The sequence below is a fragment of the Archocentrus centrarchus genome, chromosome 5, assembly GCF_007364275.1.
Source record: "Archocentrus centrarchus isolate MPI-CPG fArcCen1 chromosome 5, fArcCen1, whole genome shotgun sequence".
NCBI classification, from domain to species: domain Eukaryota; kingdom Metazoa; phylum Chordata; class Actinopteri; order Cichliformes; family Cichlidae; genus Archocentrus; species Archocentrus centrarchus.
Window position 1 is genome coordinate 10,653,701 of NC_044350.1, and position 26,710 is coordinate 10,680,410.

The 26,710-nt window shown below is 39.7% G+C and overlaps 3 protein-coding genes across 4 annotated transcripts in view; all 3 read right to left on the reverse strand.

Moving 5' to 3' along the window:
• Positions 1-2,201: 2,201 nt before the first annotated feature.
• On the reverse strand, positions 2,202-13,402 carry zmat1 (zinc finger matrin-type 1). Its single transcript, XM_030730310.1, has 7 exons — positions 13,253-13,402; positions 10,947-11,053; positions 10,758-10,841; positions 5,136-5,271; positions 4,711-4,998; positions 4,021-4,111; positions 2,202-3,670 (listed from the first exon to the last, which is right to left on the reverse strand). The coding sequence occupies exons 1-7, from the start codon at positions 13,389-13,391 to the stop codon at positions 2,716-2,718; spliced, it is 1,800 nt and encodes a 599-aa protein (XP_030586170.1). The 5' UTR covers positions 13,392-13,402; the 3' UTR covers positions 2,202-2,715.
• Positions 13,403-13,937: 535 nt separating this feature from the next.
• Positions 13,938-14,564, reverse strand: gnrh2 (gonadotropin-releasing hormone 2). The gene is made up of 3 exons (XM_030729478.1): positions 14,430-14,564; positions 14,232-14,315; positions 13,938-13,976 (listed from the first exon to the last, which is right to left on the reverse strand). The coding sequence occupies exons 1-3, from the start codon at positions 14,562-14,564 to the stop codon at positions 13,938-13,940; spliced, it is 258 nt and encodes an 85-aa protein (XP_030585338.1).
• A 5,592-nt stretch (positions 14,565-20,156) lies between these two features.
• Positions 20,157-26,710, reverse strand: part of ptpra (protein tyrosine phosphatase receptor type A) — a 32,481-nt gene continuing 25,927 nt past the window's right edge. For both annotated transcript variants that reach the window (XM_030729361.1, XM_030729360.1), the window contains 16 exons: positions 26,452-26,588; positions 25,731-25,821; positions 25,507-25,583; positions 25,369-25,405; positions 25,165-25,262; positions 24,716-24,835; positions 24,343-24,509; positions 24,114-24,249; positions 23,797-23,946; positions 23,553-23,646; positions 23,320-23,396; positions 22,998-23,132; positions 22,188-22,313; positions 21,876-22,027; positions 21,388-21,523; positions 20,157-20,559 (listed from right to left, as the gene is read on the reverse strand). In XM_030729361.1, the coding sequence (XP_030585221.1) occupies positions 20,485-20,559; positions 21,388-21,523; positions 21,876-22,027; positions 22,188-22,313; positions 22,998-23,132; positions 23,320-23,396; positions 23,553-23,646; positions 23,797-23,946; positions 24,114-24,249; positions 24,343-24,509; positions 24,716-24,835; positions 25,165-25,262; positions 25,369-25,405; positions 25,507-25,583; positions 25,731-25,821; positions 26,452-26,588 (1,808 nt within the window). In that variant the 3' untranslated portion in view covers positions 20,157-20,484. The remainder of the gene's footprint in view (positions 20,560-21,387; positions 21,524-21,875; positions 22,028-22,187; positions 22,314-22,997; positions 23,133-23,319; positions 23,397-23,552; positions 23,647-23,796; positions 23,947-24,113; positions 24,250-24,342; positions 24,510-24,715; positions 24,836-25,164; positions 25,263-25,368; positions 25,406-25,506; positions 25,584-25,730; positions 25,822-26,451; positions 26,589-26,710) is intronic.

Genomic DNA, 26,710 nt, shown 5'->3' on the forward strand with positions numbered 1-26,710 from the left:
TATCTACTGGTGAACATACCACTACATCAGTACATCACTACGCATAAAGCGCTTAAAGACCCACGTTAAAAAAAGAAAACAATTAAGACCAAATCCAGTGGAGTTGTTACTTCTGCAAGTAATTCTGCAAAACAAATTATACAAATTGCGAATATTCTTACTTTCTTCCTTGAAAATCAATCATATAATTTTATAGTAAAATCAATAATTCTCATGTAAATATAATTGCAACCAACAAAACACCTTTTTATGTCCACATTTTCACTATCCTAGATTTCCATAAGACAGAAAATCCCTCTCACACAATCATCTGAACAACAGTTACAGACACCTGGCTATAAAAGCTTGCAGACCGTTTTTAACGTCCCACCGTATGCGCAACATGCAACGGCAATCGACTCGTGTGCATTTCTGTATTAGCAGTTACAGGCACGTTGCTTGAAACAGCAGATACCCTTTTTTGGAATAAGCCAATTAGGGCTGCAACCATCAGTTATTTTCTTTCAACTAATACGTCCACTGACTGATTTTATATTTAAAATTACAGAAAATTAAGGATATCTTCAATCTTTAGCTATATGCAAATACAACAAACAGCATGTCTGCATTTCCAAACCTGGAACCATTGTATGTTTGGGAGTTTTACTTGTGAATGATGACTAATAATAAAAAAAATAATAATCCCCTCTTCAGTTTCATGGTAAATTGTTTCAGTGTTTGGCATTCAGCAGTGAGATACACTGATATCTATTCATCAAACCCAAATCCATACCTACAGCTTTATGGCGAGTTTCTCTGGCGTTCAGAGGTAAACTGCATATCTAATTCTAAGCACTTCTCCCTACATCAAAACAAGCTCTGTGCTGTTTGAAGTATATTTTATTTAAAGTTGCTATTCTGACAAAGAGAGTCCTCTTTGTTCACATCTTATCCACACAAGTCAAACTTCCAAGATAAACTGATGATCCTTTAAATCATCTGGCATTTGAGGATCTTTTGTGTGTTTGTAAAGGGTACGGGTACAGAGCGGTCTAGCGGGGATCTTAAGGTGAGAGGATGTGGGCAGCCTACAGTTCTCCGGGGGTCGTAGACTCAAGCAAGTCAGGGAACAAGATTCTTTGAAAACAGGAGATCTCAGGGGGCTTCAGATCTGCGCTCTTCACACATCGCTGAGCTATAAAGCCTTTGTTGGTCTCTCCACTTCAATGCTTTACGTCAAAAGCTGCCAAGCTCTTGCTTTGCTGCTCTACCTTTTTAAACTTTAGTATTTTCTGGCACTTCATCCATTAACATACTGTTCTATGTACCACAGGTGTAGGAGTTTTCTCATTACCAGAGAGTTAAAGATAATTTGCAACTTTCGTGTCACTTCTAACCTCCATATTTTTTCTTTGGACCAGCGATCAAATCAACACCCAAGTTATTCAATAACATTAAAATACAAAGGGAAGTTATTTTGTGCATGTTTTTCTTCATATACTTCTCAGATAAGTTGACACTCACTTTTACTAATATTAACCCAGTTTCACAATTCATATAAGCTCATATAACTCTTACTGAACATTTAACAATAGAGTCCACAAGCAGCCCAAAGAATAAAAATCACCGTGTTGGTTCTCTTGAGTAGATGTGATGTACCGAAAGCATCAGAGCAACAGTGGCTCAGCCAAAGTATTAGGACAGACAACTCATTTTCACACCTAAGACCTATTTAAAGTAACATTTTGAGTAGGTATGTGCAAATCAATCTGATAGTGGGCAAAAGGAGTCCAAGTAGCCTACTTTCTAGCTTATAGTTTAACAACAGGTGATATGTGGTGATGTTTACTAATCTTCTTTGGCGTCTCCTTTAACTACTTTGTTCAGTTCATCGCACAGTGCCGCTCAACCTGAATTCTGAGGTTATGTAAAGAGCTGTCCTCATTTCAACGTCTGCACCTGTATGACCCCAAATGTGCTATATGATTGTATAAATGCAATCATAACACATAAACACGCACACGGTGACCCGTAGACTAATGAAATTTAACTCTTCTGTGCTGCAATCTACGCGGCGGGCAGTATTTGTTGTATTTTTATCATTCCATATTATGCCTTACATTGAACTTCTGTACAGCACGCTGCCAATGGCTTTGTTTTAACCTATGTGCCTGCGAGTGAGCGCACACAGAGCTTCAGAAGTAATGAAATGACTAAGCTTCCAACATGTATGGGCTTTTATTTGCAACACTGATGATCTGAATGAAGCTCAACAGCGCCAACCACAGACAGCTACAGGAATGACAATCTATCAACTCCTTGCCAAATGCACACATTCAAATCAAAATAATTTACCTTAGTGATGAGTTAAGAGGACTTCATAAACAAAGAGAGACAAACATTACAGCCATCAACTAGCTGTACACAATACTCAAACTTATTATAAAGTGTCATAGTACAAAATTAATGCTTATCCAGACACACTGAATTCAGGGAAATGCATTTGTTCCTTACATATAAACTGACTACTCATGGCTAGCCAGCTAGCAAAGTTGTATAGGAAAACACTTTTTCAGTTAATAGAGCTAGATATAGAAAAGTTCTTGGTTACCTGCTGACAGGATTAATTAAATAATTTTAATACTTTATTTTTTTTAATTTTCACTGTCATGCTTATGATAAATGCTTGCAAAAAGCAGTCCATAAGACTGTTCAGTTCAGCTGGTCCTGCAGAGTTTAACAACCCAGAATAGAGTCGTCCCACAGCTTCTCCTCCTCTGTCCTAGTGTCTATTTTCTCTTTTGCCTTCTTCTTCTCTTTTCTGTATTTGGATTTACAGGACTCATCCTCTCCACCCTCCCCTTGCTTAACATTAATTTCAGCCTGAATATGCAGTTCAGTCTCTTTTCTGTTCTTCATCATGTCTTCAGGCTTTAATTTGTCCATAACCCTATCCCCTCTTTCCACTTCAAAGTTCTCCTTGCGGGATTTTTTTTCTTTTCGTCTCCACTTGCCATGAATTTTTAACTTTTTTCTTCTCCTCTCCTCCTCCTCTTCTGACTCGACAGATTGCTCTAGTCTTCTCTCCTCTGAGTCATTATCTCTTTCCCTCTTCTGGCACTTCCTCCTCCTCTCCTCCTCCTTTCCTCTCCTGACCCTGTCCCTCTGGGATGTTTTAATTTTCCTCTTTTCTCTGTGCCTGTGTTCACTGTGATCACTGTCACTTTCACTACTACTGTAGGAGGAATATGAGTCGGAGCAAGACAATGAAGTAGTATAAGAGGAGGAGCTTGACTGTCGGTGCCTTCTTCTCTTCTTGGGCCAACTAGGTGGAGTACCTGAGTTGCGAAGAACTGGAGGAGGATAGCTGTAGTTCGAGCCATGTGATGGCAAGGGTGGACCCTGAAATGAAGAACACCCCATTTGAGCTGGATAGTAATGACCAGGGTGGGACTGATGAGGAGAAATGGAGGCAGGAGGGAGGCTAGGCATAGGTTTATTTAGTTCTGTCACATCCTCCCTATTTAACACTTCTTCATCTTCCTTTTGCGTTGCATCCTGGGGGAGGACCTGATTAGTCTTAGGGGTGATTCCACGAGCCTTCTGAACCTGAATGTAATCAGCCAGCTCGTCTGCAAACGTGGTGTAGAGTTTTTGTTGGGATTTGCACAGATCAACGACCTTCTTCTCCCTGGACGAGAACATATAAACTTAAATTAGGTTTCCATTTAATCAGACAAATGGTGATGAAATATTCAAGTTTCCATTCAGTTTTTGAACAATAGAACATAAAATGCAAAATGCAAAATGAGTATCACAACACCAGATAATGGTGTATACTGACTGTTTGCTTAAGGAATACTAGTATTAGTGCATGTTTGCTCAAGGTACAGGTTGTGCACACTATTGACTCCCTTGTTTATTTATAAGATGAATATATTTATACTATTGTTATCACAAAAATCACTTATTGCTAAAGGCAAGCTGAAGTGCAGGGTAGTAAGGATTACATTTTAAAAGCAACTTTGTTCTTAATCTTACCTCATCTGGTGTTTGTTTCCCTGCATGTGGTCCTGGTACATCTCCACAGAGTTAAATTGCACACTACACATCTGACACATGAAGGAGTTGGCTGGAGAAAACAGATTGGAAAGAAGGGAGATTAAAAAAAACAACAACTTTCAAGTGGGCAATAAAGACTTTGGTAAACAAGTTTCTCTATTGCTTTACAAATTCTAATTTTCTCTAAGTCATCCATGCCATCTCCACAAAGAGGTGCTAAAACTGAAAATCAAAAACAGCTACATTAAACCTTCTAACATTATTAACTACTGAAACACTGGTTATCTTGAATCTCCTACAGTCAGACTAACTGAATCGTAATTATAGTTACTAACATAACCACAGAATTATAGTTAATCAAATTATCTTTATGTTGCCCACACTGACTGTAAGAATGTTAGTAAGCCAACTTCTATCCTCTTACGTCCTAATCACCCACCTGTGATGGACTGAAATCTTCCCTGCTGAGGTAGTTAGTTGTTCAAAATTTCAGTGAGGTCGTGGCTGAAATTTCATCTGGATTTTTTCACTTTTCTCTTTGAAATTTCCTGTTTCTTTTCCCTTTCTTGTTAATGCTGCTGGCCTGCACTGCCGTGCTGATCTTTATTTAAATCCTTAAGGATTTAATACCCTTTGCATTAACCTGTTTGCTCAAAGGCAAAAAGTTACCTTGTTCTACATCGTGTCCTAGCTGTTTGAGCAGCTCCTGTCTGGCCTGATTCCTCTGGTGTTTGCGCCCACTGTAGTGCTGCAAGGCTACGTGGGCAGTGGTAAAGGAGGCAGTACACAGTGCACAGTACTTGCTGGGGTCCTTCAGATCAACCTCTGCACTAGACGTAGCAATTGTGACAGCTGGATCCAGAGCCTGCTCCACAACACCCTCTGAGGATGGTTTTTGCTCTGACTGATCAGGATCCTGGTGGAGACCTGGTAAAGTACTCACTTCTGTAGACTTCTCTATAAATCCAATGAGAAATGATCAAATTTAACAGAATCAATAGTGAAATCATACTGTCAACACAATTTTGTCACTGTGTGTAAATATTAAAATCCAGATTAAGAAAATACTTTTAAATTACACAGCCCAAACTTGCCTGATGAGTGAAGATTTTGTTTACGAAGATTTTTTGTATGGACTTTGCCTTCATAGTGTGATCTTGCCACCACAGGAGAGCTAAATACCATGTTGCACAGCTCACAGAAACGGTCTTTATCATTACTCATGGTTTGCTGCAAAAACAAACAAAAAACTACTGACTATTTATTTTATGAGTACAAGATTTCCTCCATTTGTCCCTCATATTCTACCAAGGAGGATATTATAACCCTGATGGTCCTCAGATGCTTATATATTACTTTATGCTCCTCCTTTGGCCTCACTCAGTTCTCATCATTATGGACAGAGACTCCATCTGAAGACAGATGTAAACTGTAATGGAAAATTAGTTTTTCAACTCAAATAACCTCTGTGTACTTCTTTGGTATGTAATTTTAATTTTCTAGTACAAAGACCAAGTGTGCAAAGTAGGGATGCGCCGATCCGATATTCAGTATCGGTCAGATCCTGACCTAAATTACTGGATCAGATATCGAAAAGGAATAAAAAATGCAATCCGATCTGATCCGACCCACATTAGCTCTATTTCAGTTCTCGGTCACCGTCTTCTTCATGTAGGTTTGCGGTTGACCAAACCAGCTTAGAGCTGCATTACCGCTACCTACTGGAATGGAGTGGGGGATCAGGAGCTCAGATGGATCGAAAGAAAATTTTTTTCTAGCGTCCGAAAGCAGCCCCCCCCCCAAGCATCATTAAAGCTTTACTGGGAAACAGCTGGAGTTCCTTCATCAACCACCTGATCAGTAAGTGAAGAAAAGAGAAATTTGTAGCTGCTCCATCCACCCTGCATTAAGGAAGTTAAAATATGCAGATGAACTGCTAATACGAAAAAAGTATTTCTTATCCAGTTACTCGGGTAATCGATGGAATAATCGATAGAATACTCGATAGAATACTCGATCACTAAAATAATCGATAGTTGTGGCCCTAATGAAATTTGCAACATACCATAAGCCAATGCATCACCTTCTCACATAGGAGTAGCAGGCTTAGGTGATAGAGCTATTGTTGTAAGTAAGTAAGTAAAGTTTATTTATATAGCGCCCTACACAGACAACAAGTCAGAAAGCGCTGTACAATAATTAAAACACAAAAAAAAAAACAAAACAAAACATAAAACACCATGTTAAAAACATATTAACATTAAGTCAACAGAAAGCCTGGTTAAACAGAAAAGTTTTCCAACTGATTTTTAAGACGCCACAGAGTCAGCTAAATGGAGCTGGAGTGGTAAACAGTTCAGGAGCTTCGGCGCCACTGTCTGAAAAGCTCTGTCTCCCCTGGTCCCAGTCTTGTACGTGGGACACCTTTGTTGTGTGAGAAACTTTTGACTTGCATCCAGGCATTTAAAGACAATTGATTTTTTTGTTTTTAAAAAAAAAAAAAAAAAAAAAAAAAAAAAGAAAGATCGGATTTGTAGTGGTATCAGCAGATATCCAAGTGTAAAATATCGGTATCGGACATAAAAAAAGTGGTATCGTGCCATCCCTAGTGCAAAGTAGAAAACAAATTTCTTTCAAGGTTGTGTCCAAGGCCGTGACGCACTTATTATCAGGCTGAAGTTACATGGTGGTGGGAAACTGAACTCCCCACAGCTAACAGAACAAGACTGTTAACCAGCCTGAAAAGTGCTTACCTCCGAGCTGAAATCTTAAGTGATGAACTCAGAGTGGAGAGCAGGTGAGACCAACTTGATTTTCTGACTGTACTATAATTTCAAGGACAAATAATTTAATTAAAATTTGAAATTTTTCTGTGTTTGGTAAGAGGGTCTACCATTCAGAGAAAAGTTCTGTAAACACAGTTGATCTGGAACTAAATGGGGAACTCAAAATCCAAAACAGAAAAGCCGGCACAAATGAAGTATAACCAAAATAGTCCAAATGTCCAATTTATGAAAAACAAACATTGTGAGGCAATTTTGCAGCATTTAAATGTGTGGGTAAATGAACATGGGTTTCCAGAAGAAGGGTCTTTTAGTATAAGGGAATTAAATGCACTAAAACAATCAGTAGAAAAAAGGGAAAGTAAAGACAGAGAAACAGTCAAACAACTGAAGAAAAAAAAAGAAATTTGTTCCTTTTCATGCAAACTGGAAAGCATTTTTTTTTTTGTGGCCGGATGAAGCAAAACTCAGGAAGAGAAAGTGTGGACAGACAGGGCCAAAAAAATGTTACTAATCAAGTGTCCCAGTGTGTCAAAAGCAGGGTAGACCCTAACCCTAACCCTAAGGCCGGAACAAAACAACAGACCATTACAATCAACATCACGTTATCCAGTATGAGACCAGGTAGAAGCACACCGCAGCTTCACCTCCACCCTACTCTGACCCAGGAAAACGAGCATCACTGTTAACTAACCTCCCCCAGCCTACACGAGAGATTGCTGGAGCAACTGCACCACCTCTGTCCCCTCATGTCACCAGATCGGGAACAGAATTTAATCCGGGAATGAGTGAGCAAGCTATCAGTTTGGATGACAGCATCACCAAAATGCCCATGGTTGAAGTCATGGGTCCAGATGGAAATACAGCTTTGGCCCCCAAAGAGGACAGCGAGGACTTTGTGGCCCAGTTCCGTTCCTTTCTTGTGGAGTTTAAACCGACAACAGCAGAGATAAAAAGACTGATCATTTTAAAATGGGGTCAAAGAGTCTGGTCAAGAGTCAGCAATGGTTGGCTGGATAACAATGTCGCCCCCAATTTAACCGGGGGACCAGCAGCATATACCAACGCCATAACTACACTGTGCGGTAACTTCACTACTGTAGAGACAGTTGTTATCAGTGCAGTGCCACGGGACATTGGTCTAGGGATTGCCCTGAAAAGCAGGAAACTCAGGCTGAATGACTCAGGGTGGAGGCTGAGAAAGGGAAGGGTACCCAGACATGGCATCAAAAGGTAAAGGATGAAAACAAGATACATACACACACACACAAACAAAGAATGCCTTAACCAACCTAGTGACACACACACACGAGTGCGCATTGAAGAACAGCTTACAATCATACACACGACCATTTTTCATTACTGTTAAAACAAAAAAAAAATCCTAACAGACGCATTTATTACTAAATGCTGAGTTTAACCACTGCTCACAGACACTTGCCACAACTAACTCTCCAGGTTGCAGGACAACAGGTTGACTTTCTAGTAGACTCTGGTGCTACTGAATCAGTGATCAGTCAATAAACTTAGTGGTTGCTATATTAAAACTTTGAGATGTTTTTTTTAATAATTGAAAGATTTGCAATGTGAAGATGTTGAAAGTGGGATCTTTAAACATGCATTCCTGCTGTCACCATGCTGTCCTGTCAACTTGCTGGTTCAAGATTTGATGTGTAAACTTGGGATTGTCATTGTGTCAGGGAAAGATGGCTAGATCATTACACGGGTGAACAGAATGTTGCAAATGGTCAAATATGACTGCCGCTGTACGCATGTGAGTGGAGACTCCAACAGACCGCTGTGTTTCCTGTTTGTTATGAACTGGTAAAGCTTGTGCAACAACACACACACACACACACATCTGATTACAGGGCAGCAGATTTGTTACATGTAGCAGCACACGTGCTTGAGGGAGCTGATGAGCAGTTTGAGGAAAAATGGTACAGAGAGAGGCAAAACACTGAAAGAGTACGAATAGACAGGTACGAATAGACAGTGTGTTTTGGACAAAAGATAGATGTGCAGCTAAAATTAGTCTCACAGATGAACAAAACAGTTTTTTACAGAATCCATGACGGCATTCCACATATCTCATGGATTCTGACATGACATGTCAGAATCCATGACATGGATTCACCATGTAGGAAAGCTGAGCAAGATGATTGGCAAGATTTGGGGCCATGGCTAAAACGAGTGCAACAGTATAAACAATGGGAAGAAACTGACACTCCGGGACTAAAACACTGCAATGGGGTGTTTAAGAAGCACCTGACAGCAATTGTTTGTGTTACAAGGACTGTGCAGTTGCTAACAAAAACTTGTCTTTACGTCCAGCAGGTGGAACCATGCCAGCTGACCCCAGACTCTCCAGAATTGCGTGATATCCCAGAGCACTTGTGGGCAGCCAGTAAATATGATGTGGGGGAAATGAAAGGTGCCCCTCCTTTGGTGGTGACTCCTAAGTCTGACTTCAGACCATGTAAGCATCAGTATCCATTAAAGCCAGAAGCTGTTAAGGGTATTATTTCTGTGTTCAACTCTTTAGTGAAAGCAGGAGTAATCATCCCCTGTGAGGTCAGCTCAGTGCGCACACCAATATTTCCTGTAAAAAAATAATAAGGGACAAAGGGCAGCCTGAAGAATGGCTCTTTGTGCAAGATCTTCAAGCAGTGAATGCAGCAATACATGCCAGGGCACCTGAAGTTCCCAACCCCCACACCATATTGGCACAAGTTCCACCAGAAATACAAATACTTTTCTGTGATTGATCTGGCTAATGCATTTTTCAGTATAAAGGTTGATCCTGCCAGTCAGTTTTGGTTTGCTTTCTCTTTCCAAGGGAAAAGTTACACTTACACACGTTGCCCTATGGGCCTAAATGAGGCCCCCAAAGTTTTCAACAGTGCACTAAAAGAAAACCTGTCAGGTTTTCTCCCTCTGGAGGGTTCCACATTGTTGCAATATGTTGATGATTTGCTGATCTGTTCCCCTTCTATGCAGGCCTGTGAGACAGACACAAAAGAGTTGTTAAAATACCTCGCTGAAAACGGTCACAAGGTGAGCCTCTCCAAATTACAGTGGGCTTCAGAGAAGGTCACCTATCTGGGACACGTGATCTCGTCAGACGGTAAGTCCCTCTCCCCAAAAAGGATTGCAGTGATTCAATCCATTCCAAAACCAAAAACAAAGAAACAAATGATGAGTTTTCTTGGCATGACATATTGCCATCAGTGGATACTCAACCATGCCGCGCGAGAGGCTCCACTGTCAGCAGTGATACATGGGAGGGGACTGACTGCACATGACAGACTAGCGTGGGCTGAAGATGCTGACAAAGCTTTCACTGACTTAAAACTGACACTGCAGACTGCACCAACTTTAGGATTACCAAATCCTGATAAACCATTCACCCAGACAGTGGACGAAAAAGGGTGGATACATGACATCCGTTTTATTGCAGGAACATGGAGGGCGACAAAGACCAGTGGCATATTTCTCATCCAAACTGGACTCAGTAGCAGCAGGCTTTCAGTTTGGTTTCAGTTGAGCCCTGAAACAAACTGATTTTATGATGATTTATTGAAAGTAAGAATATAACCTTTGCAAAGGGATCAATACAGCACGAACAGTCTTCGCACCAGCATTTACCAAAGAGCAAAATAACCACAGTTCCTTTATAGTCATTGTGTTGATACAGTCTTGTTCTGTTAGCTGTGGGGAGTTCAGTTTCCCACCACCATGTAACTTCAGCCTGATAATAAGTGTGTCATGGCCTTGGACACAACCTTGTTTTCTACTTTGCACACTTGGCCTTTGTACTAGAAAATTACAATTACATACCAAAGAAGTACACAGAGGTTATTTGAGTTGAAAAACAAATTGTCCATTACATAAACAACAACAAATAAAAAAAATCTCATAATGGGCACTAACCTGGGCTCCTGTGGACTTAACGTTCAGCTTGTCTGCCTTTGTGGTCTGCAGGTACGCCTTGAGTTTCTGAGCATGTTTCTTTCCCTGCAGTTGGAGGACATCTGAGACATTACTGAAGATTTCACTTATTGTAAGTCTAATAAAATTGTACCACAGTGATATGACTAGTGCCCAGAGAGTAAAACACACCTCATAATGAGACAGTCGCTGTGATTTAAACAGCAGCACAGCCTCGCACACATGGCAGTAACTGTCTGTGAGGAGACTTTTCAGTAGCTCCTCTTCAGCTTTGTTTCCTGTGTGGCAGAACAGGGAACACATGGAAGCTTATTTAAGCAGGAGACACAAAGGAAAGACTTGTATGATTAAAGTAAATTCATCTGAGAAAAAAGATTGTCCAACGCAACTTCCATGTTCTCAGCACTCAGATAAAAAAAAAAGGCTAAAACTTTAAGAATATTTCACTTTCTCACAACCTTTATTAGAGTATATATAATCTAATGTTCCTTTTTCAAAACAAAGTGAAAAATTAAATGCTAACTTGTAAGATTTCATGCCTTAATGTGTCCAATCTCATCCAGCATTTATAATTATTTTTTAATATTAACCACTAATTCTACGCAGCTCCATACAATAACAACTTATCCTCCAACACACAGTCACCACAACAAAATGCTGAAACCATTCACCCGTGATCACTTGGGGAAATAGTTTATCATTTACAGGGGCCAAGTGAGATATGCTTTTATTTTTATTTTTTTTTATCTTGTACAATGTCTTATGTACCAGATGAACTATTTCCACTCAAAACACACTAAAATAATGTGCAACACACATTTAGACACTTATTGAATACTATACTGCTAGCCCACAACAAAAATATGACTTGATTGTTTCCATTCTGCATATTCTAGTCCGGAGGCATTGCTCGTTTCACTGGTGGTGCATTCACACCAATTTACCAACTATCACTTCTAGTTGACAGTAATTTAACCTTTTTTTTGTAATATGTATTTAGATAACTTTTTAAAAGAACAGTTTAATGTTGATGAGATCACTTGTTACCCACTCGGACATTTTGATACAGTGCAGACCAGGAACACTGTGCAAATACTCATGTACTGTTTGAACAGCATAACAGATAAGCCAAAGACTTTTGTGGCCATATGTGTCAAACCTTTAAGGCCTTGCGGCATAAGATGAAGGAATTGCAGGAATGTGAAATCAACAAGTACAGTACTGATACCAGTAAATAATAAAGTTAACGATTAATTAATGCAGTAGGCTGTACCAAACTAAGCATAGGACATAGTTAATATGCTTTTGTTGGTGGCTAAATATCTGTTAGTACAACTGAAATTGCTATTTTACTGTGCTAGTTTTTACTGTACTGTAATTAAAATATTTGTTTGTCTTAACTGTAAAACCACGTTATTGCAGAGGTGCCAATAATGACATCTGCAGAACAAACTGATATCTTCATAAATATCCAAAATGGCCAAGAAAAAGAAAATAAGGCAATCAAAGTAAATGGGTTTACTTTCAAAATGCCCAGTCCCAACACAGGCATCCTACATGGAGTGCTATGTAGCACCTATGAAGGATTTCAAGACAATAAAATACTATAAAGTAACAATGCAAAATGTATAGAATTGAAAGAATTCAAAGACTGCAACAAGTACCATGTATGTACACACTGATACTGCCTAAAGAATTCACGCCTGCTGATGTATTTCAAATATTGTACTTACCAAATCAAAGTCGCAGTAGGAGCTAACAAAAAAAAAAAAAAACCCCACAAGTAGTCTAAATTCACCGTTTGAATAGCAGAGAGTACTTTGCATTTATTTATAGGTTCACCTTGAGAAAACTGTTTGTCTACTAGTGAGTCAAGCCAGACTGAATGATGCTTCAGGCGCTAAGGTTTGCAATCCTTTAAATTAACATCCAACCTGGGAACACTGTACTTTTTAGACAGCGACATTTTATACTGTTTGCCATTAGACTAGCTTTCCCAAACAGGATAAAAGAAATTATGTCATCCACGAAATAGTACTTTGTGGCCTTTGCTACCGAAACTAGTTAGCTGCCAAATCAGCTAGCATTAACCACCACTATGTGGGTACTCTGAAGGGCACAGTAAATTAAACTGTTACGGTTGGGGGCCGATCTTGCAGGTACTAGCTCTGAGGACAACGATATGGGGAAAACAGTCACTTAACTTATCATGGTTTAATCAGCCTGGGCCAAGGGTAAAAGGGAGATTTTTCGGGGCGGTAGCGTTTACTATCCTGCAAGAATAGACCTATAAAACACTGAAAGCCCCTCACGGTAAAGCTGATTAAAGTTAGGCAGCCGAGGTTAGCATAGTTAGCTAAGCAGCTAACCAGATCACTAGATTAATGCGCTGGCTAGCCACTTTGATGAAAAGCTAACGTAGGCGCAGCAGGTAGGGTGCCACGCGGCTGAATTTTCACATTCTGAAGACAACTCACCTTCAACCTGGGTACTATCTATTTTATTGTTTATTACTTTGTCAGCATCTGTGACAGAAGCCGCGTTAGGGGTACTGGTAGTGTTAGTTTGAGCGTCTGACTCCGCAGTTAGCGAAGTACAGCCACTTGTGTCGTCCATCTTTTTCCCTAGCTACGTGCATGCGCAGTAGCATCTTAGTGCTGGTGCGGTAAAGCTAAAGTTTAAATAATTTATAACCTTCGCTTTGCGTATTTTGAAGATTTTTTTCCCCCCACATAGTTTCATTATCTAACTAAAAATAATCTCATTCAGACACATTCATTCAAATATTGTAATAATAATGGGAAAATATTATGTTTGAACTATTAACTTGTTCTGTCGAAGTATCTTAAACCAAACATGCAGGACCTGGATCCAAACTATCTAAATGAAATCGATTCGTATGTATTTGTTACTTTTTAACATCTAAGAATTCCGTCTTGTCTTTCCATGTTTTATAGTCACACAATCTGCTGCAGCAAAAATAATAATAATAAAACAGAGGTTAATATCAAAATAGATATTTTATTATAATTTCCACATCGATAATACAAGGCAAATTTACTGACAAAGATAACAAACACCAAGACCAGATGGTCACAGAATCACATCAAGACAGAAATACAAAGAAAGGAACGCTATAGAAAAGCAGTCTGTGGAAAGATGTCACTTTCTCTTCTGAAGCTCTCTGGCTAAGGCATCCAGCTGTGGAGAGAATTTAGTGTGTTATTAGACTGATACACAAAAAGAAAAAAATGCAGCTCACATGCATACCTGCTGTTATGTATATTTTAGAAAATAATAAATGGTCACCTCACCAGATATTCATCATGATATTGTCATGTATTATATGTATCTTTTTCTGTTTGTTTGTGGATTGAGTTACTTTATACTTTTGCCGAGACTTTAGGATTTAAGTAGCATTAAAAAGGCTACTGTTCATCAGTTTTTCTCACTTACAACAATGTTTCTCAGGATCCCCCTCCTCTGGGGTCTCAAGTAACTGCATTCCCCTGCCTCACACAGCTTAATCTCCTCTGAAATCTAAGAAACAAAAGAGAGTGAGGTTCAAAATATGAGGGGATGTGTAAAGGGACAAAGAGTATCTTCATTCTCAGCAGAAACTGCTAAATGATTCACACAAACACTTATCCCAACCTCTGATGTGCCAAAGGAGTCCAGCTCCCTCTTTCCTCCAGGATACCAACCATGGGACCAGTGCTGAGCAAAGGACAGCTGAGCCCCGACACAGAGAAGCAGCCCCAGCAGCAAAACCAGTCGAGACACAGACATGATATTCCCACCTGGAAGCAAACACGGACACTAATTTCATTTGAAATATATTTGAAGAAACTATCCTTCATTTTGATTTTCCTGCAGTAACAGCTTCAAAATAAAATGCTGTTAGCTGCAACACTGTGAATTTTAAGATTTGGGCTGGCAATCAGGCAAATATCCATATTTGTTAATGCATATGGAAAACATTTGCATCAACATTACTTTAGGTATTTGTCTCATTTACCCAATTTTAAGCATACTAGTTGCCCTTTCAGTGTTGAAGTGAATACTTAAAGTGTTGGATCTTGAATCAAACTAACCACAGAGGTAAGAGGGTTCATCTTTTGTTTTAGAGAGTACTAAAGCTAGGCAGAAAAGTAATTGTTGGCCTTACCTTAGTCTTAGCTTTCACAGCTTTATCAGTACAGGTTTCCCTCAGTGTCCCTGCAGCAGTTCACTTCCCAAGCTTCTTTGGTTGATCTGGTGCTAAAATCAGTACACGATATTCCTCAGGTGTTGTACTGTAGAGATTCTCTAACCCCTCTTTCTCCTCAATATATGGACCAGTCCCTCAACACACATCACTATTGTCCTTACTCTCCTCCGCCCATCACTGACCACTTTGACCCCCTCTCTTCTAAGGGGTCAAATGAATCATCCATGGGGGCCAGAGGTACATAAGGTCTGACAAGTTCCAATTATCACCTGTAAACAGCACTGACACCCATCTATGTCACCCATATCCTCTTCCACATAATGTCACTTTGGTTAAATAACATATTAAAGTCATTACTAGTGACACCCATTATGATTCTGTCATTCAGCTGGTGCTCATTCAGAAGTTCTCATCAGTGGTCAGCTTACTTTAATTTCTGGCCTCAACAGGCAGGGCCCTTTAAGTAAGAACATTTAGACATACAGTGTCTGAAGCTTCAATTTCCTATATTGACCACAATGACCCATCACACGTGGGAAACTCAGGGGCATCTGATGGCAAGAGAAACAAACACAGTGGATCCCTGAGCAGACCACTGGTGATATTTCTCTCAATTAGAGGGAAAAAGGTGCTTTTCAGACGCCACAGTGCTAGTTCACACTCAGGAAGTGACTGACTGCATGATGTGCTGCTGTTGATGTAACATAACTTAGTAGACATGATTCCTAATTACAAACTGTTAATGGTAGATACTACAACAGGTCCAACTGCCCTGCAAAAATCAGTGAATTTACACATTAAAATTTCATATTAAATGTTACTGCCATGTTACTTGTTTTCCCCTCACCCCTTATTCAACAGATAGCATAATTTAATTAGAGGTCTGAGTTTGGCCATTATTTCAATTATTTTATCAATTTATGCTGGAAAAAAAGTATAAATTAATGCATAAATGTCTTCAGTTTAGATTTATATCCCATACATATTGATGTGAATCTCAAGCTGGTGTGAAAGTCAAATTAACCCTGTTTAAAAATGGATGTCTGCAGATTATGCTCGACAGTAAAAGGGCTAGCAATTTACAATCACCAATTAATCTAACCTCACTGAGTACGTGTCTTTGGACTGTGGGAGGAAACTGGAGTTCCTGGAGAAAACCCACGCAGACGCAGGGAGAACATGCAAACTCCACACAGAGAGACCCCACCAACGTGGATTTGAACCCAGACCTTCTTGCTGGGTTCAGGCAGCAGTACTAACGACCCTTCCTCCCAGGTCTATTATCATTATCATAATAATTTTTTTTAACTTAAAGGTCTTTCAGAGCATCAGTAACCTTAGTGCGTCCCCTCTATGAGCTCCAAGTCACCACGTTGCTTAGGAACACACGGATAGCTTTTCATCTCGTCATCTAGAACTAGGAATTTCTTGAAAGCACGAATAAAAATAAACAGTATATCCATCAAACTGTGTAATAATAAGGGTTAAACTCAGTAGCAACACTACCTAAAACTGTTTCTATTCTTTACACATTTCAACATTTCAGCAGCAGCACTAAACATACCACTGATCAGTAAGTGGTGCAAAGGGTTAGACACTGACTGGAAACCTTCATGAGCAGGAATGCCTGATCTTTAAGGTAACCGTGATCAGCTGTCAATTATTTGGTACCACAACACCATTATGTGAGCTGTACGCGCACATCAGGTTATCATGTGACTTAAAAGAAGCAAAGAAAACATGGAGGCATGTCATTGGTCTGAAACATGCACTGCAACTGCACGATTTAAGTCATGTCTAAAGACGGGATGTGTACAAACAAGTGGTAAAATCTCAAGCACTTTATTAGGTTTCAACAGTATCTTGCTTAGAAAGGCCATTTGGCATTATATAATTATATATAATTTTATCATATATAATTATATATACATATATTCAAATGTTGAATAACTAAAACACAAGAAACAAACTTAGGCAAATTAAAAAATAGGATTTGCTTAAGACAATTATACCAAATTAAAAATGGCCGAAACACATCTGTAATACATTTCAAAAATGGTCCCGATACAGTTTAATATACATCTTTAAAAAAAAAGGAAAAAAAAAAACAGGAGGGAGTAGAAAATAAAATAAGCAAGGCAGCAGACAGGAATGAATTATAAATAACCTTACAATATGTACAAAAGGGGAGTGGGTGTTGTCCACTGGGAATAATGGCCCAAGGACAAAGTAAAAGAAGGAAAGAAAGCAACAAGTGAGTGGAGTTGAACAGGAGACGAAGGTGGTGAGACAAGAAAATCTGAACAATAGTTTTTCTGTGGAGTGGGTTTTATCGGGGCATTCAAAACACTCCAGCGGGGAAAAAGCTGGAATAACAGGATAAAACAGGGGCAACTGGTTTCCCTTGGTGGTTAAAGATGCAAATGCATTTTTTTTTTTTTGTCCAACATTTGAGGTACCCACACTTGATTATCACGGATCCCACATTCAGCTGATATGGAATGAAATTAACATTGTACACATTAAAAAAAAAAAAAAAAAAAAAAAAAGGAGGCCTCAATTTCAGTTTGATTTGCACAAGCAATTACAGGGAATGTGAAAGAAAACATAACTGACCCAAACCTGGTTTTGGCTCGCTCAATTTGCCATAAAAAAGGATTTGTCATTGGGCTACATGTGAATCATGAGGAAATGCACGCAAGTTAAGAAAATGCAAGGGATGACAATGGTCCAACCACTTATACGGATGAAGTTTAGAGGATTAATCTGTTTTGAAAAGCTACCAGTGAGGCACTTCATCAGTTCACTATCATAATAAAATATTGGGTCTCGCAGTTTGGCACAGTGTCATATTTTGTGGTCAAATCGCAGTGAGACATGGCAATCACGTGATCGAAACATAAATGATAAACCCTCGTAATTTTAGGACAGACAGTGTAGCTAAGCATCCCCTTTAATTAAACACCCAGTGAGTGTCAGTGTAAATAAATCATAAACATAATGGAACCAAACCGATAGCGCTAGCACTTGTGATGCTTTGGGGAAAAAAAAAAAAAAAAAAGACCTGAAATGAAGAAAATGACGCACACACAGCCAACAGTGATTTCAGTGACTGGTCAGTTTATCTACTTGCTACTTTAAGTCCTCACAGAAGGCTTAACCTCGGGCTTTGAGACCTGAAAACCCTTCAACAGATCAAACACAGTGTAGTCCCCATATTGTGAAAATCAAGGCCATATCTTTCTGACCTCATCTCTCATTTGGTTCAGTACTTTTTAAGGGCTTTACATTTGGTGCAAAGAGTGCATAAGTGTTCAAACAATCAACATTGATGCAATCACCCCTTCTCAAAATTGATTTTTTTTTTAAATGATAGCCACTATCAGTTTATCACACTTGATTGTGCTCCTTCTTTTAATAAAATAAATTACATAAAGGAGTGTTAATGTGATGCAGATTATACACAAGTATGGGTCTGTTTACAGTTTAAATCTACAATAAGAAACACTGAAATAGCCTGAAAATTCAAAAAACAAACAAAAAATAATTTGTTTTAATATACAGTCTTAAAATCCAACTGCAGGATCACGTCTGAATACCCTGACTTTGGTGGAAGCCAAAACCACTTAAAGGTGAGACAGCTGCAGAGATAAACTCAAGGTGATTATGTTCAATTTGTAAATTTACACATCCTGGCATCAGTCATTTCCTGAGCGGAATGAGTTGAAATTAGGACTGACCTAAAACCCTGCGGTTAATGGACATCATTTATCTTTTATTACAATCAAAAAAGGGCACGGCCTCAATGTTGACCTTGGATGAAATAAAAACACTGTAGTTCAAGTCTGAGCGCCACCCTAGGACATTCATTAAAAAAAAAAAAAAAAGAAAAAACAAACATTACATGGCACATTTCCTCTTCTAAAGTAACGACATATCCATTTTTGAGGAAACTGTTAGCAACAGCATTCGAATAAAAAGAAACATTCTTCGGTATCAGTATTGATGGTGGGAAATAAAAAGGCATCGCTCTCTGAAGGAGTGACAGTGCGGCGTAGTGACCCGACACCGAGTATTTAAAAAAGACAGTTAATCCCAGCAGGCTCAAAGGAAACCCAAAAACCCATACAGGAAAGAAATACTCCATACAATCTACAAAATAAAGAAACAAATACTGATGTGCTTATGTAAACAAACAAACAAATGCTGGGTAATGCTGATTTCTATGACCTAATAATGGAGTTAGTGCTGTTTATGATTTGGCTTGTCAACATCATCAAGACCAACTGCTGATACTGTTAACAGACCCTAAAATATCATAAAAGTCTTAATAAAACTATATGTTTCGACTGTACGGGGCATATAAAATCTCAGTGTATTTTCAGCTTTCTCAAATTCCGTTGTAATCCAGCAATGTTTTAATTACTGATCCTCAGATAACTAAAAAGTTTTGTTGTTCTGAATTTCTAAAGAATATCTCAAGACTTCAGAGCTACATACCCGACCAAGTGAAGGTCTTTGGCACTTGGCAGACACAAGAAAGCGATGTGGAGCCACACCGCGGTGCTCTCTGCCTGCTTGTGCTCCCATTCAAACACGCACAGATACTCAAAAATAATTAGCGGTTCCTGGTATTTAGCGTGTACGTTTACATGTGTGAAAAACCTGAGACTATGAGTTACATCGAAGATTCTGATCTCCAATAATGAGTTACCTCTGAACCCCTGAAACCTAACGGAGAGAGACTAACTGGCTTGGAAAGCTGTTCTTGCCAAATAGAGGCAATCGACTCAACGGAGAGAAAAACGGCTTGTGTGAATATGTCTGAATGTCTAGGAGTGAAAAACAATTCAGGGTCTGTGGGTGAATGCAGGAACTTCTGGTACCACACACAAGTTGCTACAGCGTGGCTCAGGCCAAGTTAAAAATGTTTTAGGTGTCTGTCCCTAAGATGTAAAAAAAACAAAACAAAACAAAAACAACTTCTGGTTGTTGTACATTAGCCACCAAAGCATTAGATTTATAGTCATATATATTTATATATATTTATACCAATAAAATACATTACAGGTGCCACCCGAAAATGCAGCCAAACTCAAAACTGTGTCTAAAACCAAAGTAATAAGATGCAACACAGTTAAGTATATACATGTTGGGAAGGGTTGGGGGTGGGGGGGTGGGGGGTGAAGATGGAAAGCAAAATAGGGGTGGAGTGTCGTATTAACATTACAAAATATTCAAGAAGGCATCTCAGTTATTTTCTCTGTCCAGCTGCACTGCCCTGTCCTTCGGGCGCAGACCTCTTTTCCCTTTTCCTTCGGGCAGTTCATCCCATCCACAGCCCAAGCTGTGATGAGTCTTTTTAAAAGATCCATCAGATGGGGATACGCAGCTTTCTACATGGCAACGTACTGAATGTGTGTGCTCTGGAGCGTGTATATGCTTTCATGAAGTGCATGTGGAAATCCATCCATCCATCCATCCATCCATGTTCGTTCCCTACTTGAAGTTGGCATAGTCAGAAAACGCATCAATGTATTCTTGAACCACTTTGTAGCAGAACTCGTACTGCTCCTGTGGAGGGGAGAGAAGAAACAAGCACATCAGCTTAACTCGAAACTACCGACTGAGCGTTTAGAGATGTCACAGACCAAGAGAGGCAAAGGTCATTTTCCCATCGACTTCTGTGGTGCTACCTGCTGGTCATTAGAAAGAATGTGGGTTTAACGCTCTTCCACATTAGCTTCAGTTTTCAGACTCAGAAACTGCATCCATCTTTTATATATAGCTTATGTTTTTAGCACAATCCTCTTTTAGTGATTCAATACTGGATGAAAACGATGGTCATGACTCTGTAAAGGCTCAAATGGCAGATCTAATAACACCGTCAGATCAGTTTCAGTGCAGCACAAATATTAATCACATGCAATAGAAAAGAACTCCTGAAATTCAATGCCAGCTAGAGCTCAATCGATAACGGTATCAATATCGATATTGTTATTCATACTGGCTAATAAATTAGAATTAAAGTAAAAAAGAGATGAAAGAAACACCCTTCAGCTATGTTATGAGTGCTGATACTGGATAGTTGGTCCACCAGAGGGCACTTTTAAATTGTGCGGTGCCTGGTGAACAGCACCAGCTTTGTGGATGTCAAAATTGACATTATATTGATAAGCTCTTTCCCCATTTTCTGGATAGGCTAAGTTAGCTAGGCCAAACTAGTAAGTACATTTTAGGCTTCAGAACCATGTGTCCACATCCATTAGGTTCTGAAAATATGAAACACCAAAATAAGGTCAGCATGGGCATCTTTGAAAAAAGCCAATGTAATGAAAGTAAACTCTATGTCAAAGACAATCTAGTTGCATATTGGGCTATACAGGTGTGACAAGTCCTTACCAGTGTCTGCACCATGTGGGGTCTCTGCAGTCTGAGGCTCTTCACTGTTTGGAAGACGTCCAAGATCCCTTCTGCCTTCACTCGCTCCAGAACTGTACTCAAAGCACAGAAAGTCCCCGTCCGGCCAGCACCGGCACTGCGAGCACAAACGCATCCAAAAATGGAAACCTCAGTATGCTCACTGCATTCAGTGTTCAGAAAAAACATGAGGCACGCAACATTTGTTTGTGTCCATGTTAGAAAAGAAGCACAGCAACATTTGTGGGAGCAGTTAAAATGTCACAAGGAAGAAGAGAACAATTAGTCTGAGGTGTTTTTTCCTGTGATTTATTTAGTGCAACAGTTTCCCAGCACCTATGACTGCAAGACTATTTAGATGTGTACAATAAAAGAAAAAAAAGACATCAATATAATTATCTTAATTTTGTTAGATTGGTACATGGAAGTTCAAAGGTTAGGTGTGTGCGTGTGTGTGTGTACTGTCTTACCTGCAGTGCACAGTGATGGGGTGGTTGCCAGATTGCTGCTGTTGTTTCTGCACTGCAGCAATTAAGTTGATCATGCCTTTACCGTCAGTGGGGATGCCCACCTCTGGCCAACCATGGAAATGGAATTGACGCACTACTCGAGTCTTGTTTTCCTGGAAAGATGGATGATAAGAATAAAAACCAATTCATGCATGAAATGACTAAAAACTAATCTGGTCTTTGAAAAGCACAATATTAAGAGACAGTGTTTGTCCCTGTCCCCTTCTGGTGTGTTTGTCAGTAGGTCATCACTTCACTGAGCTTTATTATTACCCTGTTGTTGGTGACCAGGAGGTCACGCACTGTGTAACTCTCATTCTCTTCCTCTCTTTTAAGCTCGATAGAGATGTCTCCATAGCCCACTGCTGTGTCACTGGGCCAATACTGAGCACACTTCTCCTGTAGAACAGTCAAATAAAAGTTTATGACCTGTTAGGAGTCTTAAAATATCAACATCTGTAGTCATTTTTATGCAGTATATGTAGTTAAAGTATCTGTCTACTCAGAAATGAGCATTTCAGAGAGATGCTTTGATAATCATTACTTACACAAACAAAGAAACAAACTGGAACTGAATCTGAATCCATGATGTTCATTAAAAAAAAAAATCTGTATTCTATATTTCTAATCCTGGCCATTAAAAAAAAGTGATTTTCTGTTACTGTTGACCTTTAAGAGAAGAAGCTTACTTTTACTCTCTTTTTGTCTTTTATCAAATTAATGTACTGACAGAATAATTTATAACACTTTATTAAGGATCATGATAAAAAATAGGCCTATGGGCAAACAGCAGTACTGCACATGCACAGGCATTCGCTGCCATTTGTACAATACAAGCTCCCGTATATAAATTCAACAACCGCACGTGTGTGAAATTATTTTTGCTAGTGACCTGCGAGAGAAATTTGACACCATAGGTTTTGCATTACACAAGAAGGCTAGAATATTGATATTGGAACCGGTCCCAATATCAATATTCTATTTTACTCAGTTGTTGAGCTGGTATGTAATACCACATCAATAACTACAACCATACACACACACACACACACACACCACACTCACACTCACACAGACACAGACCTGGCCTCTCTCCTCCAGCTCAGTGAGCATGACTATGGAGCAGCTTCTCCACTCCCAGATCATCCTCCAAAAGTCCTCTATAGTGTGCTGCAGGGGCCCCTGGCTCGCCATGTATGCATCCTTCTGACGGTAGCCCTGTAACCACATGGGGGAGCAGACAGGAAGTGATGTCCAGAGAGAAAATATTTGAAAGAAAAAAACCAAAAAGAAAAAAACAGAAAGAGTGAGTGGGGGAAAAAAAGGTAGATGTAAAACACCAGATCAATTGTGTGCATTAATGAAATGAAATGCTCCACTCTAATCCGGGCACTGTTACACTCACATCAATGAAAGAAGCATTGACGTAGTCGGTGTTCTCCTCTCCTCGTTTGACTGGAATGATCACTCTGTTGAACTCATCTGTTAGAAGCAAGGAGAAGCATTCCTCTTGATTAATGAAAAAGCTTTAAGAGTTTACATAGGGACATATGCAACTGCTGTTTTTGTTACATGCATTCATAATTCATCCAGGCACTGAGTAAACCCACACCGCACAACTAAAATAGTACAACTCACATGGAATGATCTGTAGAACTCTGTTCTTCTTCATGTTGACAGGAAGGTTGCCCGTTCTCATCTTGTCATTCTGAATCTTGATGGATGTCAGTTTCTAGAAATCACACGATATCAAGCAAATCTTTTAATTACTTCCAATTTTACAGTGTTATTAATACAAAACACCTTAGATACAAATTAATGAAAAATGAGGGGAATCACAGAGAATAACTTTTCTTTGGAAGAATACCACACAAAAGCAGACCTTGAATTCAGCCTCTAGACCACTGCAGCCAGCTCCAGGTGAGGGTGCATAGAGTTTGGCCAAGTGGGACTCCAAAGAGGTCACCTCTAGCTCTGTGTCTCCGTACAGATAGTGCTCTAACAACGCTTGGAAGATAAACACGTACTGCATCTGTGGGAGAGAGGGATAAATGTGAAGAGCAAGATGGAATAAAAGAAAATCATGAACAATTGACTTAGATACAGATGTATGATGACTCAGTAGTTACTGCCTGGGTTTTTGCTTCTGTATCATAGTCATTAATCTGCCCTGGGTGCTTTGTGTCGTACTGGACTTACATCTGTCTGAACCATCTGACAGCGCTGGGCTCTTATCCTGGTGACAAAGCCAAACACGTCCACCTTCCTTTCAGCAATCATCATGTCCAACATGGCATCGATCACAATAAAGGTACCCGTCCTGCCCACACCCGCACTGACAAACGGAAATATGATCTTGTGAATTCCATGTGGTATGAAGAGAAACGCATAATGAAGAAGAGCAGCGTGAACAGCCACACATGCTTACCTGCAGTGAACAACAATTGCCCCAGCATACTGGGGGTTGTAGGCCTTGACTTTCTTAAGGAACTTAAGCATGCCAATGGGGGTGAAGGGCACCCCAAAGTCTGGCCAGCTGGTAAAGTGGAACTGGGTGATGAGCCGCTGAGGCTTCTTCCCAGAGACATCTCCCACCTGATACACCAACAACCAGGATCATAAAGTAAGCCAGATCATATTAAAAAAAAAAAAAAACACCCCCCCAAATATATCTAAAATCAGTAACTCACAGAACAAACTATGGACTGATAAAACCAACATGGAACCATATCCTTATAATAAACTTCAAAACAGTAAATCCTTTTAACCCGGTGCCCTCATTAATTGGATGCCTGTGGTACCTGTTGGATGCAGAACTTGCGGATAGTGTAGTCCACCAGAACCATTGTGTCTTCTACAGACACCCGAATGTTCCCATATGTCCAGCAGCCCTGGTCCGGCCAGTACTGAGCACACTTACACTAAAAAACAGTGTGAGATTTGAGACCGAACACACTCATAAGGAAGTGAACATAATGAAGCAATTTCAGCTATTACACAGTGTTGAAGTACGGTTAAAAAAATAGATACAGTAAAGAAAATAAAGATAGGTTAAGTCTTGCCCTTGCCTTCCTGTAAGGACTCACATGGGGGATTTCAAAAGGAGCACTTAATTTACTATCTCAATTATATTATACATATTCTATACATATTGCATTAATGTGTCCTTTGATATATTAAAAAGCTGTTAAAACATCATATAAATCACATTATCTCAACGCAACCATCATCCTCTGTCCAACTCTCCTACCTCTTTTCTCTCCTTCAGATTGGTCACCATGACTATTGTGGCTGTGTTCTGCTCCCAGATCATCCGCCAGAAGTCATTTACCGTTTCCTCCTTTGGCCCTAATAGAGATTGAGACAGATAAAGCGATCAAGAAGCATAATCAAATTTATTATTAGTGAACGACAGCACAGTTTGTTTCTGCTTCACTGCAACTGCCAGCCTCACCTTGAGCTGCAATAAATTTATTCTTCTCTTGGTAACCCTGCAGAAGAAAGGCACCAAAAGGACACATTAGCACGACACTGAATGAGATGTGATCAGTATAAAACACAACTGTGGAAAAGATGCTGAATGTATACTAACATTTATAAAGGAGGCGTTGATAAAGTCAGAGTCTGGGACTCCCTCCAGAGATGAGAGATGCACCCTGGAGTGATCGTCTGGGAGAGAAAGGATGACACGTTAATGCCGTCTCAGTTTAACTACGGCCTGTAAACTTTTTCTGTCTGTACCGACAAGAACTCAGCAATGCTGAGAACTACTTTTTTGTGTCAGTGTCACAGTGTGATCATGCAGTCGTCACTTACATGGCAGGATATTCACATATCTGTTCTTTTCTTTATTCTCTTCCTTAGAGGCAGCGTCACATGTTGCCTGGATGGGGCAGACCGGCAGTGCCTAAAAAAAGAACAACAGAAATATTTAGAGGATATTACAGAGAGGAGGAACAGGCAGACATGCATCAGTGTGACCATAAAGATAATTTCCTGTTGTCTTCATCTTTTTGCCTGCTGAACCTAAGACACATCACAAATGTGTCTGCTGTGACAGCATGGTAGCAACAACTGAAACAAACAAACTGAACTGTCAGTGTTTAGGCCAGTCCTATCAAGTTTACATTTATACTACTACCATGTGGAGAGACTAAAACAGCTCCTTGCCCTTTGTCCATTACTTTTAGCCACTGATTATTATTTCCATCATTTTATATTAATTAATACTAGCTAATTATTGCAACTGCTCATTAATTTCAGCCACATATTTTCCCAACTTTAAATTCAATTATTTTAACAACTGAGTCTATTGTGGCTCGTAGTTTCCTGGTGAGTGTGGCTGTGGATTTACTGAAAGTAAGACTCAGCCCAGTCTGCAATAAGACTTCTGGATGGTTATTTGTCATCTAAATACAAAAATGTAGCAATATTTTTTCATATTAGTCCACAGTCTTTCAAAGTTTGTCATTCCGATTCACAAATTTAATCACAGAGATGCATGTTATCAGAGACTGCTTGCTTGAGTGTGCCATACATTAAACTCCTCTCTGAAGAGCTTGTTGTCATCAGCCATGCGACGGTTCATTTCTTCCTCGAGTTTGTCCACGGGAAGCGGTGGATACTTCCTGTTTGTACTGGGTGAGCGAGCCAATAGCGGCACGCTCTGGAGTTCTGTAGCAACGAGCAGGAAGGGAGGAGGCAGGAGCGAGGAGAAGGGGAAGGAATGGGAGGGGTGAGACAGGTAGAGATAAACACATGGGTAAGAGCATGAGAGTGGAGCCGACTTACATCAT

Bases quoted from the DNA above. Each gene is read 5' to 3' on its own strand.
- gnrh2 (XM_030729478.1), bottom strand. From the start codon at position 14,564: ATGTCTGTGTCTCGACTGGTTTTGCTGCTGGGGCTGCTTCTCTGTGTC. The intron at 14,316-14,429 runs GTTGGGATAAGT...TTTGTTTCTTAG, and splicing joins ACTCCTTTGGCACATCAGAG to ATTTCAGAGGAGATTAAGCT. The intron at 13,977-14,231 runs GTAAGTGAGAAA...TTCTCTCCACAG, and splicing joins GGATCCTGAGAAACATTGTT to CTGGATGCCTTAGCCAGAGA.
- zmat1 (XM_030730310.1), bottom strand. From the start codon at position 13,391: ATGGACGACACAAGTGGCTGTACTTCGCTAACTGCGGAGTCAGACGCT. The intron at 11,054-13,252 runs GTGAGTTGTCTT...TCTGCCACACAG, and splicing joins AGATAGTACCCAGGTTGAAG to GAAACAAAGCTGAAGAGGAG. The intron at 4,999-5,135 runs GCAAGTTTGGGC...TTGGATTTATAG, and splicing joins ACAAAATCTTCACTCATCAG to AGAAGTCTACAGAAGTGAGT.